Genomic DNA, 17,936 nt, shown 5'->3' with positions numbered 1-17,936 from the left:
TCTTTTTTTAATACAAATACTATCACTCTCACTGAGACAAAATTACATTTTCCTCAAAGACAAAAGCACAGACCCAAAAGACGCATCACGTGAGATTCAAACCAAGTGACACAAAATTTAAGTTATCGGTAATAATGAAACTGCAGGTACTCATGCACTACTTTTCAGATTATGTAACATGACATTTTAACTCAGGTATTATTTTTTGTTGTCTTATATATCAAGAGTTGTATTATCATTACAGTACAAGGATTCCACATCACCAGAGTTTCATACCTCCTCGATGTTTCTCGCAGGCAGCTCCTCTAAGCACTGACTATTCCTGGTCCTCACAGTAATCATCTGACTCCAGAGCCCACCAATCCACTCTTTTATAACACTTGTTCTTATTGGCTACTGGTGTGGCCTGTTAAGATCAGGCCTGCTACTAATTTTTAGTAATTGATCCAGCTGCAACTCATTGGGGGCCAAGATTACATTCTATACCACCTTCATTTACCCACACTGTATCCCCCTAAAATTTTTTTACTTTACAATGTGACAGGGTCAGGCAGCACAACCACCTAATGCTCAAGTTTGCAAGCCTCAGAGGAGCTATTTAATTCCCTTGCCTTTCATATGCATTAATTTACACCACACTCTTCTGCATTTGCTGCCAGACAGAAATATCTGTATTAATGTCAGACAGGTCTGTTTAGTCCAGTCCCCCATTCAGCACAGTAGATACAAGATTCCTGGAATTGACAACCACTAGCAGTGCACATTGGTAAAAGTTAGCTATAAATAATGGCACTTGCCAGATAGGCAGCAGAGAAAAGCAGATTTCCTGGAGGGACAGAAGGAAGATTGCACCTTCACTTAAATGGTGGTGGCTCTGTGACAGCACCAGAAAATACTCCATGCAGGGTAAAAGTTCAGTAAAACTATTCTGCTCAATATCACCAGAAATATTTAACTGGGGCTGCTTTGAGTGACACTAAAGCCAGGATACCAGAACAAAACATTTTTCAAACACTAGCCAATACAAAATTTTGATTATTTTAAATATTCCCTCTGGATTTTGTTTTTCCGATATCAATTTCCAAACAAAGTTACCCAGAGTCATTTGACTGCAGCTCCTGAGGCTAACAACGCAGGTGATTTACCCCTGAGACTCACCCTCTTTAGGAGGACTTGGCAGTGTCTTCTCCTGCAATAGGAAACTCCTTTGGATATCATTACAGATCATCCAACAATTAAAAAAGGACTTACAGTCTGTGATTTCTGTCATGAAATCATCATGTTTGATGTTTTAACATATAAACAGAGGAAAGATGATGGAACACCCATGATTTGATGAGAAATAAATTTCCATGGTAGTTTCTGTATTTGCTAATCTTACACACACTGTGTCATAACAGTCGCTGGAAAGAAACAACAAACCCAGATATAATCCAAATAAATAACTGATGAGGTCAGTTTTTGTACTCAGAGAATGATGTCTAATTATATACAAACATCACTTCTAGCAGTAGACATCACTTCCAGCCAACAAATGAGCATAAAACCCCCAAGTATCCTGGCATGTCTACATTTTCCATGAAATAAAGATACTCAAGATATAAACAGAGAACATTTCTAACTGCCATTCCCCAAATAGGGATTGTAGTTTCTCTGCCAACCTACTTTGAATACATCTATTTTAGATTATGCAATACTGCACATTAGGAGCTGCCTTATGGAAACACAGATTCATTCACAAATGTTACATGGTTGCCATGGTTCTCCCTGTTTAATCTTTTCTCACACTGATTAATAACAGCCTGAGGCTTCTAACACAACCACACAGCTCTCTCTGTATTTCTACCTTGTTATTTAGAATACACGGGGAAAAAAAAAATTAATCCTTAGATTTCAATTCTCTTCCCTTTCATTCATTGCAAGCCACTTTGATCATAAATATACACTTAACCACACTACAAGTGGAAAGGAAAAACAAGACAGAGTTAAAGCCCCCAAATTCTACTCTTCAAACATTAAAACCCTTTTTATTAAAAGGATGCACTGATTGTTTGATTTGGAGAAATTACCTGCTGCATTACCACACTCTAGTCTACCAGAAAATATATTATCCATTTTCTGTGGGTCAGTACCATGTGAACATGAGACATACACATTTTGCAAAGCAGCTTTTTTCCCTTGGTGAATGCATTTTTGCACTGCATGCAAAAATAAGAAACCTAAAGAAATGTGTCTCTTCCCCTAAAAACTCCCACCTATATCAAAAGTTTGCTTCAGTGCCAATTAATAAACTGTGTTGCCGAAAACATTTCCCTGATGACTAGGAAGATGACGTACAACTTTATCTAGGAAATAAATCCTCATGACTGATATCTAGGTGCACTGATAACACTGATGTTCCTCAACCATGAGCACATGAATATTCCATAGCCTCTGAAAGTGACATGTGCCTTGTGGGGACAAAGGGACAAGAATGAGAAACTGCAAACTAGCTACATTTGTAAATGTACTTCAGGCTCTGAAACAAAAACAATTCTAGCTTGTTCAAACAGCAAGCTTTCAACTATTTAAGCATATATTACACTACTGATATGGATTAAGCACATAAACAAGTAATTTCAGGACTATCGACCCACAGAATTCAGCCTCTGCTACAAACTAATTTATACCCATACAACTTCTATTCATACAGCATTTCAAGCACTTGAATAAGTACCTTATAGAAAGAGACAGTATAATCCTGCAGATCAGAATTGGAGGTAAGAAAAGAAGATGGTTTCCCAAACTCTTTCTTTTAAAACACTGATTGTCAAATTTCTTACAAGCTACTTACACTTACCTTCATTGTATTACAGAATGACAGTATTCCCAATGCCAGTCAGAAATATGTTTAGCTTTTTTTAAACACAGATTAAATTTCGTCCAAAAATGGCCTTTAATGAGTACAACAGACATATAAACCAAATAATGGCATTTCATACCATCACTATTACTTTATATCAAAGAAGAATTTGGGAAAAAGGGCGAGCTTGGAAAAAATGTACACATACAAATAAGTCTGCAAATGATGCTCCAGTCCATGTACTTACTTTGGCCTTTATCTTTAAATACAAAGAATTAAGTTCTGTGTAGATGAAGATCCCAAGGATTTCCAACACTCACTGTTAATATGCTACACTTACCTTTTTCCTACCTGACTAGAGATTCCCATGTAGTCTTATACAATACAGTAAATAAAAAAGATTTTCCACAAAGTTACTTGGAAAGATTACTTTTCAAGGACTAAAGATGGGTAACATTTACAAGAAACCCTTTCCTGTACCATTTCACCTCCAACTGTCTACTTTGTGCTATTCAGTGGGCCTCCTTAGTATTCTGCACCGGTTATGAACTAAATAATAACACACCCAACAAAAAATGGTAATTGGACAAGGTATTTTACTGTTTTGTACAGCAGTACTTCTATTATTTGCTTTGTCTTCTGCTATGCAAGCCATTACCTGACTTATAATTATTATTATTATTATGTTACAATAAAACATTGTGTGGAAATGAACACCAAAGTTCAGGGTGTCCTGCTGCACTGGACACTACACACTCCAAAGCACTTTTGCCTTCATAAGGATGCAGCTGCTGTCTCTCCTCACAGAGTGAATTAGCTTAATAAGTATCCTGCACTGTACAGTACTTCACATTCCAGATTTTGAAGAACTAAATGCCTCACCAAATTTTTCCCAGGACTCCTCTGTAAAGTCTGGTATATTTTATCTTGGGAATTACAGCAATCATAATAAATCACATGTTCCTACTGTACAGATCAACATTTTGTAGAACACCAAGACTCTAATGGACCTTAGAGTTCCCATTTACAGCCAAGGCTGTAAAGCACTATTTCTAAGCCACTGTAATATTTCTTCCACTACTCACACTGTTCACAGTGGTCAATGTTTCTGTTCCAGCTTCTGTGAATCCACACACACATATTATTGTTTTTCAAACAGCATTAGAAATATTTATGCTAGTATCCCAAAGAGTAATTTCTTTTTTATTCACTCTCCAAGATATTCCAGGATATAAATCCTGGAATGCAGCAATGGCTCCAGTCAATCATGTGCAATCATGGCTAAGCAATATTCAAAAGTATAGTTTTTGCTGAAAAAAAACCCATAAGGAGTGTAAGGGGCATTTTTATCAATGTGAAGATTCTGCCAGGGCAGTGCAGGCTGCTTCCCTTCCCCTCAAGCAGCCTCTGATATTAGAACACCATGGCATGCCTGGCTAAGTTCCTCACATTCCCTTCCCCTCCTCCTGCCTACTTCAGGGGAGGCTGGGGCTCTAGGCTCTATCTATGTTCATTTAAATGAAAATACCTTTATTTTCTCTAGCTCACAATAACATATGGCCTCTTGGCAGCTACACCTGCACACAGGAATTACCAATCCAGGACAGAGCAGTTCTCACAAAGTCTGATATCCCCTTCAGGACAGGCTAGTAATTGCTACTCAAACAGAGGGTGAAAACACCCTGTAATGTAACAGACCAGTCTGCATGAGCCAGAAAAAAAATGTATTCCTCATCCTAGCAGGAGATCACTTTTCACCTAAGGAGTGTAAGAAGTTTGCTCTCACTTCAGTTTTACTAGTTAGAAATTGATGGTCATAAAATTATGCAAATCTATTTTCAGTCCAGCCACAGTATGTGAATCAAAGACTAGTCTGAAGAGATATGTCTTAATAATTGGTGCTACAGTGCTGGTCTCCCTCTTCACATGCTACTTCAGAAAATGAGATGATCTAGTAATTTTGTCTTATAAAACCCCTATAATACTCCCATATGACCACCTAATATTTTTTACAATAATGCATCTTTCCACAGTTTCTGATGCACTTGCATCTTCTCAGACATTCTGATGATCAGACTGATGTAAATTGCATTACATCTTACTTCTACTTTATCCTAATGGAGCATCATTGAGTGCAAGACTGGATTGTTATTAACTTGTCTGGCTGAAAATATTTGCTGGTAACGCTGTCTGACTACAATTGCATGTGAAAAACATAAACATACTTGGTTAAAATGTTGATTATACACTTAAAGAAGCAAGAACAGCATTTAGGAAACGGGCAGGTGGAGAAAGGTAAAAGGAATAGCTGCACAACAGGTGAAGAAACACACTGTCCATCTAGGAACGGCAGAGCTGGAATGTCTGCTATTCCTGTTTAATCCTGCTTTTACACCTGATGGTGAGTCTAATATTGTAACTGCACTTAGACTTCCAGTAATCAGAAAACATCAGGAAGGGAGTGTATGCTAAGCTTAAACTGACATATTTAGACACTACATGGAGTAACTTTAGACTGTTTTGCTGGTCCTGACTCTGTAGCTTGCAGAGTCATATTGTCAGGGGCTAAACTGGGCCTCATCAGATACCAAAGGTGGCTGCAGGGTCTGTCTGTGTCCCTGAGCTCAGGTGGTGGTGGCTCACAGTATGTTCCTCTGCCCCTGCAAGCAGAGATTTACTTCTGTATTTTAATTAGTGGTAGGGTGAGAGCCGGAGAACTCCATCAATAACAACTGCTGCCCGAACACCCTAGAAAGAAGCAAGACCCATCAGTTGCACATCCACATTCAAAGAAAAGAACTTCAATCTCCACCATTAGAAACACTGCCAACAATAGTAACATAAAACAATTTCAGAAGCAAAAAATTAGGATTAGGGTCGTTTATAAAAATATTTTGATCATGGGGGCACAGTTTACTTTATTCAAACTGCTTGCTTGAGATTGAGAGGACCAGGAAGAAATTTTAAGAAGTCTAAATTTTTTTTTAAGTCAATGACTGTAGTCTGTGGTGTGAAAAAGGAGGAAGGGATTATGTCAAATGCTCACTTATCAGCAATCGTTCTTCTACATACTCATCCAGGCTGTGAAAAGAGGTGTCAAATTACTTCCAAAATAATATCTATTATAGTGTCCTCTAGAAACAGTGGATACTAAAAATGAATGCTGCATTTACAGAAATTAGGGAAAAGAAAGTGGGTGGGCGAGAATGCAGTCTCTTGGTTTGTGCAGAGTGCCCTTCTGATCACATCACCTGTGCTCTGCTGTCCTCCCATCCCAGAGAAGCATCCTTCCCTTTTCCTTTCTTTTGTTTCATTCTGATTTGCTTAGAGAATACAATTTTGCAGCTTTAAGTCCTTTCTGTACAATAGAAGAGTTTACTCTTCTTGAAGCCTCAGAAATGTGTGTTACAGAGTAGCCTCAGTTATAATCACACTGAGCTTTGCTTTCCTGATTTGTTTTTATCCTCTTTTATTGCCTGTGATATCTGCTTTGTCACACTTATAAATCTCTTATCATGAGAATGATATTAAGCAGCTTTTAATAAGCAGTAGAGAACCCAAAAGAAAGGATATACTTCTGGATACTGTACACACCTCTGCCACACTGGGAACAGTGGACAGCAGCTAAACCAAAAGAACCAAAAGGATGGGACCAGCTGAAAGATGAGTTAATGTTTGAACTATGTGGAATTTTTTTCTGGAATAATGCAATATCCAAAAGGAAGATATTTCTAAAAAAAAAAAAAAAAAAAACACAAATAAACCAAACCACCAAAACTCAAGACCCACTATAGCTCTGATCAATGAAATCAGAATAGAGAAGAAACAGATCCAGATATTTCTTTTTATGAAAAAAAATCCACTTATTTTTTTCTTTAAAACACTAAGAAAGCAGGAAGCATAAGTTTGTTGGATTCTTCATTAGAATTCTATTCGTTAAACTGAAATAATATTGTTACATTGCAACTCACATGAGAAAAATAACTTTTCTAGTATAAAACTATTTTCTTTACATATAAAAGAAGAATTTTTAGATAATCAGAGAACTCTGCTCCTAAGTCAATATAACTTCTAACAAATTTTCATCTCCATCCCCATTCTTATCCATTTAACATCCAAACTTCTCTTGCATTAGCACTACTTTTTAGTTCTCTTGCAAATGGATCGAACAATTAAAAATCAAAACCATAAAAAACCACTCCACAAACATCAGAAGAAATTACTCCATCAGCCTACATTGACACAAGTTTTATGTAATTTTCTACACACTGTTCCCAAAATGCCACCTTTCTGCCACTGATAAAACATCAATGCTGCTACAAAGGACTTCAGATTAAATTAGGTACTTCATGCTAATTCTCTGCCATCAGTATTTCAATTAAACCAAGACACTTGAATGCTAGAACTCATCTCAACCATTTAAATTATATGTCCCCCTTTCAGACTTTGAATAAAAATTATTAACAAGTTATTTATGTGTTGGGAAAAAAATTAAATGTTTTGTATTGAGGAATGAGAGTTCATATGCTTTTTATAACCCGGTATACTACTGAATCATTCATTTCCAAATGGATCTGAGTCACAGAACAGAGTTATAATAAATTTTAACTCAGTTATTTTTGCAGAAGTTACAGCCAATTATGAGACACTTCAGTATGACTGATATGTAGAGTCACCTAAACAGAGCCCAGCCCACCCACATGTCAAATCTCACAGAATTACAGAATATTCTGAGTTGGAAGAGACCCACAAAGGTCACAGAGTCCAACTCCCGGCCCTGCACAGGATCATCCCCAAGAGTCACATCCTGTGCCTGAGAGCATTGTCCAAACACTTACTGAACTCTGTCAGGCTTGTGCTGTGACCACTTCCCTGGGGAGCTGTTCCAGTGCCCAAACACGCTCTGGGTGAAGAACCTTTTCCTAATGTCCAACCTAAACCTCCCCTGACACAGCTTCAGGCCATTCCCTCGTGTCCCATGGCTGGTCAGCACAGAGAGAGATCAGTGTCTGCACCTCTTCTGCTCACGAGGAAGTTGTAACTGCAATGAGGTCTCCTCTTCTCCAGGCTGAACAGACCAAGTGACCTCAGCTGCTCTGCACGCAGCTTCCCCTCCAGGGCCTTCCCCATCCTTGTGGCCCTCTTCTGCACACTCACTAATAGCTCTTTTTTTTTTTTATATTGTGTCACCCAAAACTGCCACAATGTTCAAGGTGAGGCTGTCCCAGCTCAGAGCAGAGCAGGACAATCCTCTCCCTGGCCCAGCTGGTGATGCTGTGCCTGATGCCCCCCAGGACAGGGCTGGCCCTCCTGGCTGCCAGGGCACCATGACTCAGGTTTGACTTCGATCAGCATCCACAGCCCCCTTTCCATGGCACTGCTCTCCAGCATGCCATTCCCAGGTCTGTCTGTACACCCAGAGTTGCCCCACGTCAGGTGCAGAACCCAGCACTTGCCCTTGTTGAACATCAAATCATTGGAGATTATCTCATAAAAAAGCAGGTGGTTAAAATCAAACATACTGTAGTACTAAGGCAACAGCTGTAAGAAAAGAATTTTAAGGGTTAGTCTTCGCTATAACTTTCATATCTGCTTTCAGGATTCTGTGGGTTTTGGTACTCAATGTTTTGGAGGTTTTCCCAGTTTGAAGCCTTAAAATTCCTGGGGACTCTTTTCTGAATTCTCAAATAAAGGTGGAAGCAGCAACCCCTTCATCTTCAGAAATATGTGAGGAAGCAGTAAAAATCCCAGAAGCCCAGCTACTTAGCAACATGAGTCACCATGAACATTGTCTGCATCAATTCCACTTTAAATACAGAGTTCACTGAAAGGTCCTTATCCAGTTATTCAAAGCCAACTTGAACTTTGTACTTACTCAGGAGATAACTTCACCCTCTGAAACCACAGTCAATGAGAAGAATTTAACACTGATAGTAAAGTCAGCCCATCAACTGTGTCCATAAAACAATTTTCTTGGGACCTAGATTTTGATAAGGAACTTGTTGCCCTTAAAAGCCCCAGAAGTAATACTTAACTTATGTGAAGAGATATTTCTTTCACAAATCTGTGCTTGATATTGGTGTGGTCTTCACACATACACTAACATTGACTCTACAATGCACCAAGGTAGAAAAAGAAAAACAACCTGCCCTAGGGGATAATATCAGCATCATTTTCTTCTATTCAGAAGAAACTCTTCAGAACTCAGGAGTTTCTTCTGAATAGAATAAAATGATGCTGATATTATCCTTTCATGCATGCACACTCTTGATGCTTCAAGGTGCTTCCATACAAAGGAGCAAAACAGAAGCAAAATTTTTTTACTGAAGCATTAGAGAGTCACGCATGCATATTTTACTCACATATTAGACACTGTAATAATAACAAGAAACAAAGTTCCATATGGTGCAAGTAACTCACTGTGTCTTATATTACACAGAAAGGTTTGGAAAATTACATAAAAAAATGTTCAGTCTTTTTATTGTGTTTACTGTAAATGATCACTGTCTAGCATTCATTTGAAACAAATTATGCAAAAAAAAGGTAAAAAAGACTGCTAAGCAAACATTTTCCTTCTTCACAGCCACAGAAGAAAGACAGTGTGTGTGTATGTTTCCTCTTTAATACACCTTTTTCTGTGTTGTCAGACTAAGTCAAATCTTGTAATTCTTTAATTCTTATAAACAATTTCCTAACAACACATTCATTAGGAACCCAAATGACTGTTGAAGCAGTCTGGATTACAGCTTCTACCACAGAATCTGGATGTTCCATGAATGGAAGGCAATAACTCAGTCACAAGAGACCTGCAGTGAATGAAAGCAGCCTAAGGATACACGGAAAGGGGAGGTACTGAATTTAATACATGTGGCACTGAATAATAAAGCATCATCCTAAGAATCCTCAGAGGAAAAATATTCCCAGGATTAAAAAATTAAGTACTGAATTTGACAGGAAGAGGAAAACCAAGTCATACAGATTTTACCCTATGTTAGCACTGATGAGTGCCTTCAGCTTAACTAATTTTCTGCAGGAAAAAGTTCCACAAATTACACATATCAAGCAGACAAGCTTTTAAGTCTCCTTCAAAACATTATAGGTTAATGCTTTACTTATACCCGTAAATGAACAGACTCACATCTGCAGTTGCTAAAAGCCTCCCTCCCTCCTAAACAAACTATAGTTGATAATTTAAATTACTAGAGGCCTAAAGAGAGTTGGAAATTAGTGTAACCATCCTAAAATGAAGATGTTGCTAAAATGGTATTTATTATTCTACTATCAGTTAGTTCCACAGCCTTTCACTCGTGCATTTTATTCTTATCACCTTATCTACTGTAATTGCACTTTGGATTTGTGACACATTTCTGTGTTTTATTATATCTAATAAAATTCAGACTGTAATCATCAGATGATTAGAAAGAACAGCTGCAACCACTACTCAGATGAACAACTAGAGCCACTCCATGCACAGGGAGAGAGCAAGTTTGAGACATGCTCCTGATGGAAGAAAGGGAGAGGAAAGAATCTTTCCCATTCGTGCCTTGCACTGTAATGCTCCAACCAACTCACATCATCAGACTTCCCTTCAAGGTCAAGTGTAATATCTGTGCTCTTGCTGGAAGAAAGCTGAATCTATGTCCTCCTGTCACAGAGGAGTTAATCATAAGGCTGTTATCACTTCATGTTCTTATTGACAGAAAGTAACAAATTTGAACAACAAGCAACAGCTGAGCAAAAGTCAGTTTTTGGTCAAGAAGAGTTATGGCAGCTCCCTGGCAATAGGAGCTGTCTGGCACAGGAATCTAATGGCTTTATGATTAAAACAGGATTGAGGGGATACCAGCATGAAAATAATGACCTGTCATATCAGCTACCATATCAACAGCAGAAAAACTGCATTTTCATTTCATCAGGAAGGGCAGGCGTACGCAATCCAAATTTGCAATGCCTCTGCTAGAAATTCACTGCCACTTTTATCATGTGAACAGTACTGCACAAAACACCCAAGAGTTACATCCTTCTCCTTTTTGTTTGGCTGGTTTGAAGGGGGATTTTTTTTGCTTGTAACATTTTTCTTTTGCAAGTCACAACTGAAATCAAACACAGTGTATGAAACTGAAATTACCGTAATATTGCAGAGATTTATATATCCCTACTGTCAACCAAATGACCTACACCTCTTCTAGACACATGTATGGATCTAGTTTCCAAAAATAAGTGGAGTTTGTTGTAGTTCCCATTGGAAAGGACACAGTGGGATTCTTAACATTTTGTCCATAGGAAGGATGAAGTGCAGATGAAGTAGAACTATTGCGAAAAAAGAAAACAAAAACCAAAAAGCATTGACTATCTTTAAAGGAATGAAAACACAATGTGCCTGAATTTCAAGTACATCACCATTGTAAACCAGTATAAAAATCGCCTAGTTAAATACAGGCAAAATACCAGAATTTTATTCTAAAACCTCTATAATTTAAATTTACACAGCAATCATGCTTAAGACTGCTGAGGATTAGCAGAATGTGCACTTTAGTACAGATGAGGCTGAGTCAGAAGGGCTGGCCTTAACATAGAATTTTTTGTAAAGCAAATTTGCTACATTAGTAAATACTGTAAGTTGAATGGCAAGTAAAATCTGAGTGGAAAAAAAAGCCATGCAGGATCACTTTGATTTGCATGTGGGAAAATATTTGAAGTAGAGCCAAGACTGGTACCTGCAAAAGTCTGTAAAATGTGATATTTGCTCTAGATGAAAAGACTTCACTGAATAGTCTGAAATGTCAGAACTGACTTTGAAGAAATCCAAAGTCAGGTACAGGAAAAAAATTTGCCATAGCTTCAGGATACATCTATGACATTTTTTAGTCACACTACTATTGTATTCCTGTTATAGAACTATTTTAAACAAAAAACACTTGCAACAACTGGATATGTTTGAGTTTCATTTTTCTCCAAATTATGAGCAGTATTTGAATTACTAGGAGATGTAAAAACCTCTAATTATCTTAAGCTGATATACTCCAGACCATTCTCTCATTGGCCCTATGAGCTGACACCACAGTCTGCAGAGATGATGGAGAAAGTTCTGGCATTACCCAGAACAAGCAGCTTAAGAAACAGGTAGAGAGACTGAAAACTGTGACAATGACCACAGCAGGTAACTCATGATGTTGTCCTATACACTACAGAAGGGAGAAAATTATATCCTGATACACACTGCACTCTGCATAGAAAGCCTGATGTTTCCTGGCTGCAGTTTTTACTTAGTTTCAGTCATATGTCAGAGCTAAAGGTATAGAATTATAACAGATTAAACTTCACAATGTTTCATTCTGTCCTTTGTCATATAAACTTGCTTTTGGAGAAATGGTTGAGCACTCTGCATCAACAGCACTAATTTGAGAGTTTCAAGATGGCAGAAACACAGTGTAGTAATAAATACTGTGGGATATAGTCAATAAAAAACCCTTAGTTTTTCTACACAAAGTATTGGAAGAAGTATAAATAATTTTATTAGGAACCCTAAGGGTAACAAATACAGGACATAACTCGTAAAGAGATATTACTCAGGTAACTGGTAACTTCCTTGACCTGTGTAGAATTATTTTACATATTTAATCTGTCTCTTAGTGATTTCCTCAACTTGTTAGTTATTTATACTCCCTTTACATCAAACAAGGTGCAATTTCTCTTCCTTTACTGAACTTGCTATTGAAATTAAAGTTCAGAGGAATCCTAGAGTTAAAATCAAAAATATAAATCTTTTCCAGAGAGAAATATAACTCTCCTTTTAATCTTCCAAGCCAAAAAGCCCAGTATTTTTTCAGCAGGACACATATCAGGAATTGCAGTCCTACAAGTTCCTGGTATCCCTGCACAAATATGGGCGTGATAAGATTCTGGGTGACTTGCTACTGTTTCTTAATTTGTCAGTCCTTTTGTATTTAGCATTTGTTTACTTAAAATAAATCTACTCACAATTAAAATACTATTCTAGTTATAATATTATAAAATATTTTAACTTATCTTCTCTTTTTGCAAGTGGACGAATGAGTCACCCTACCTGGATTTTCTTTTACTTGCCACTTCACTCTGCCATGTGCAAAGAAAAAGCAAGCTAAGTTTTTACTTATTGTGTGAAGGGAGTGCACTCATTCAAGCAAATCTATGTTTATAGTTGTTAGTATAGTACTGATATGGCCTTGGTAATTATTTCCTTTAGAATTATGAGAAAAATATATTTATCTATCTGTTATAAACACCTTCTCCCAAACTAAGGATAAGTGCAACAATAACCTCTAAAAAACTCTAAAAAATTCAAATTTGTTATTAAAAGTTGATACAACATGTAAAACCAATGGAATAACAGTTAATTAGAAAAACTGAAAACAAGAATCAAGCCAAATGTGTGTATGATACACACAAAAATAAAAAACAAACCAGAAAAACAAAAAAACCCAAAAAAATTACTTTGAAACAAAAATCTTGTGTGAAGTACTTCTCCAGGAAGAAATCAAATGATAAAATGCCATTTAAATAACATACTTTATTTAATTTACTGAAGAGTCCAGACAATGTACCACTATTCACACATCAGAACTTTTTATGATGTGTTGCTGAGATGCCAGACAAATATAGGATACAAGAGTTTAGGGTCTCTCCTCTTTCACCCTCCCACAGGAAGTATCATTCCTACTGCCTCACAAAACATCCAAAACTTTATCAACCACATGGCTTGGTTCAGAACTACATCTGTGCTGATGCCTGTTATGTCACAACTGTTTCTCTCCCAAATTACAAAACTTTCAGCTGAGAATCCTGGAAGGAAACAGAGATTCCACAAGTCCTACAGAAACCTTCGCCAGTGACTGAGCATGCAGATGCTTATTGAAGTCAGGAGAAAAGCAGTACCACTGAAGAATGTCAATTAGCACAGTACTTTAAGTGCTGTTTTTCATAGATAACTTGACAACTTAAGGCCATTAAAATATTGTAGAGTAGTGTGTGGGGGTGTCTTAAACAGCAGTGTAGTACTTTTTGTCATGACCTGAATTCTCCTTCAGGTAACTTACTCACCAGAATTTACTCTGTAAAAATTAGACATTCATCATTCTAACACTCCATCAATAATATTTTCCCAGATGTCAAAACTTTCACTTGAGAGGGAGATTAAATGTCACATTTTTGTGTTGTAATATATCTATGGCCTAGATACTGAATGAAGAAGTAAAAATGGGAGGACAACAGAGCTTTCAAGCATGAAAACCTCCCCTAGCACTATAAAATAAAATAATAAACCAATACTTTAAGAGATCCATTTTATACATAAATTAACATGCAAGTGTCGATTTTGCAAAACTCAAACAATAGTTTTTTCTTATCTCAATCACATCCTTTCAGAATTTCCTAAGTGAAAGAGAATGTAACTTACTTGCAAATGTCATCTTCTGGGTCCTCAAGCCCAAATCTCTCATCAAAAGTAAGTTGTATCCATACGTTTTCATCAAGTGCTACCAATCTCCACACCAGCACAGTGTTGCGTGGGTATGTGTGTGGAAACTTGGGGCTGTGAATACTCCCATTAGTAGTCACAGTAATTATCTTCTCATGGTGAGGGTCCTGCACACCTACAGGAAGGACAGAAAACAAAGGCATCAATACTCATTCCCTCTCATTTTCCCAAAGTGTCAGTACAGCATGCACAGATAAAGATATTTTTGTCTTGTTTGCTTTTCTTCGTCTGGCAACAATTTCTGCTTGAAAAGTCCATATAATAGCAATAAGACAAGAGTTTTTCTAAAACCTGTATATTGTCAAATTGGTACTTCACTCAGTAAATTATAGGAATTCTCAGAGGTAGCTATTAATAAATTTTGTAACAAAATAAGGTCGTAGTTTTATACTGGAAATTTTATATTACTTTCTTTTCAGCTATTCATTGGGCTTTTTTCAGTTAGATATTTTACCTTATTTTTCTGATTTTTCTTTATAAACAGCATTCTCATGAACATTCATTTGAATTTATAAAAGGCATACATATTTCAGTGTACTATGAAAATACACACTGCAATTGTGTACCTCAATATAGCCATATATAAAGGTTGACAGCTAAATAATGTAGTGCAAGAAAAGAAGGCTACAGACACACATTGCTATTTTAAAAGAATAAATCTATAATTAAATATAATTTAAAGTGTGATAAACTTTTGCCTTCTATTATTCTGGACGTGTGCCTTCTACTTTTGTTATGAAAATGGCAAATTTTCTTTTAAGTAGAATAGCTGCTTATATCAAGCTAATGGAGTGTGGTCTTGCCAACATCCACATACACTTGCAAAGGACTGACTGCAGTAAGAGAGGACAGCATGCAGTAATAATAAAAAAAGGCATGCAACCAGAATTCCTAATTTAGATACTTCATTGGGTTTTTGTTAGCTGAGTCACAAACATTTTTGTATAATGTACAGTCTGTCAGCTGAGAGCTGCTTGCTAAACACAGGAGCCAACAATGATAAAAATTACTTTCCCAGAGATTAGTGCACCAGAGTGCTATTTCCAAAGCATTCAAAGGATCACCATTTCAGATAAACATGTCAAAGTGTGGTATCTGATGACCTATCTATTATACTTAGTATCTATTATACTTAGTGGTACTTTTTGTCCTTAAAAACACAAACAGAAATACAAACCATTATATATATCACAACATATTAAAAAGTGTTTTCTTTTGCATCATCAGGGCACTGATAATAACAGCACTGCAAGTAAGGACTGTAAATAGTCCAGTATCATGAATGAGAAGTCAATAAAAAAGGGGAAAGGAATGAAGACATATCTATTATTTAGTGAATTTCATCTCCAGTACCTTCAAGCTCTTCCATTTGTAATGGAAAAATATCTATTTGCTTTACACACAACAGTGTTACATGAACATATCAAATTTCCACACACACCACTTGCTCCATTTCAAATATTTGCTTTCGCACAGTGGAATTTCTTCTCTTACAAAAGAATTATTTTGTATGACTACAAAGACAAGTAATTGCTGTCACTGGAGAATGAAGCTTGTTATTTCTCTTCAGATAAGCAGCAATATTCCTTTTTATCTGCTCCACAAAATTTGTACCAGTGTACTTCAAAACTCTTTTTTCTACTGAGTTCATGCATGGTCTGAAAATTGCTTTTGACTAAAATGTGAAAAGCACAGCTACCTGTGCGTGGCTAAAATGAGACTATGGTTTTTGATCTTTGTGGAATGACTTTGCAATTCCCAGCTTTATTCTAGGTATAAATCAGTCCAAGTTACACTAAAAAGGCAGTAACAAGCTCACTCAGATCTACAGCAGTCAGCTGCAGAACTCCAAATCTATAAACATAGCTGTTGCGGTCTGTCTGCCCTTCAATGAGCAGCCATCTTCCCCACGCTCATCCTGATGTCCCTCCACTGTCCAAAAAAAAAAAAAAAAACAAAAAAAAACCAAAAAAGGAAATAGAAAAAAATTATTACTGTACAAACAGCATTGAAAAACTCTGAAGCATCAGTTTAGGTAAAGATTGAGGCACCACCTCAGCCAGGAGACAACTGGGAAAATAGGGATAGACAAGGACCAGAACAATGCATTTGCATCTTCAGTAAAAAGCTTCAGCAGATAATGAGCAACTGAGATCAGCTTCAGGAGAAAGTCCTGGAAATGAGTCACACTAGAGAGGAAAAATCCCTGAGCTGCCCTAGAGATACGACACGGTTACACTTATTAGGAAAGGACAGCACACACTTAACACAGCCTGAAGTTGAAGAATGAGTCGCCACAGTCGTCTTTGAAGTGGTACAAGATGCTATCACCAGATTTATACATCCATCAGTGCAGAAAGTCTGCCCCTGAAAATTACAAGATTCCAGGCATTCTGAAAGCACGGTGCCTAACCCCTTCCACCTATGTAGAAATGCAGATGAAAAACCACAGTATCACCAAACAGATCAGTAGATGCCACTGTAAACTGAAATTAAACCCACCGACTAGACAAGCTCATTCCTGCCTACTTCAAAGTAACTCTCTTCCCCCATGGGCACAACACATTTCACAAAGATCAGCACTGACACTTTTTAAATATAGCAAATACCTCTTTCTTACTACATTGTAATCTCTACATTTTAGCAAGGGTCATGGTTAAAACTCAGACAAATTGCATGCAGTTCAGGAGACAGAGGAGGAACTGCAGAAGAAGAGAGGAGCACCATGGGTGGAATAATGACCTCAGCACTGATTCATTTAAAAGGCCACAGTACTGGAAAAATTAGTTTTTAGATCTCTTTGTTAAAACAACACAACACGACAACTAATCACAGTTGGTAATCAATAGTACTGCTAATCACACAGTCTTAATATATATTATTTGGTTAATTTCATCTTATAGCCCTAAATTATGAAAAACAACTTTTAGGCCTTCAGAAAGAACATTAGCACATGTATGGTTATAACTGTTTAAAAAAATAAACCCAAATCCAAACATAAAAAGGTCTGAACTCCAAATATTTACCAATAAACATTAGACATTTTCCAGATATACAGAAATGTTGCAGTTTGTGAATTTTTTGTTATAAAACTGAGAAAAATATGTGCCAGTAACTGTCTGGTCATTACCACAGAACTTGAGAGGGAAACAGGGTTTTTTAATTAATTGAAAGGATTTCCAGACAGCATTCCCATATAATTTTTACAACACACCCATCTGTACAGAAACAGACTCTATATTAGAAATTCTTTAAAAAGTAACATAACATCCTATTTCTTCCTCTTTCACCAGAATTTCAAGAAGCACTAAGCCTGCTTTCAAAAGCAGTAACTCAAGCCATGCAGGGGTACCTCTTTCTGACCTGTCTCTGATTCAGTTGCCTCCAGGCACTTCTTAGCTATTATTTGAATACAACAGTCAAAAGCAATTTAACTCTTTTTGCCAGGCACAAAAGAAAAACTGGAAAATCATCTGTTATTTGCAGAAAATTGAAGACAAATACCTCTGTTCTACATTGTTTGCACATAAAAAGGCTATCAGGGCAAAGTCATTCAAAGTCATACAAATGCTGCTATGC

The 17,936-nt window shown here is 37.0% G+C and overlaps 1 protein-coding gene across 1 annotated transcript in view; it reads right to left on the bottom strand.

Annotated features, from left to right (window-relative positions):
• PDGFC (platelet derived growth factor C) overlaps window positions 1-17,936 on the bottom strand; it is a 122,217-nt gene that overhangs the window by 37,661 nt on the left and 66,620 nt on the right. Inside the window, exon 2 of the mRNA XM_063156316.1 lies at window positions 14,277-14,472. Within this exon, the coding sequence (XP_063012386.1) occupies window positions 14,277-14,472 (196 nt within the window). The remainder of the gene's footprint in view (window positions 1-14,276; window positions 14,473-17,936) is intronic.

The sequence above is a fragment of the Melospiza melodia genome, chromosome 5 (assembly GCF_035770615.1).
Source record: "Melospiza melodia melodia isolate bMelMel2 chromosome 5, bMelMel2.pri, whole genome shotgun sequence".
Classification (NCBI taxonomy): domain Eukaryota; kingdom Metazoa; phylum Chordata; class Aves; order Passeriformes; family Passerellidae; genus Melospiza; species Melospiza melodia.
The sequence above is the reverse complement of the archived record's forward strand: the minus strand, read 5'-3'. Positions and strand labels throughout refer to the sequence as shown.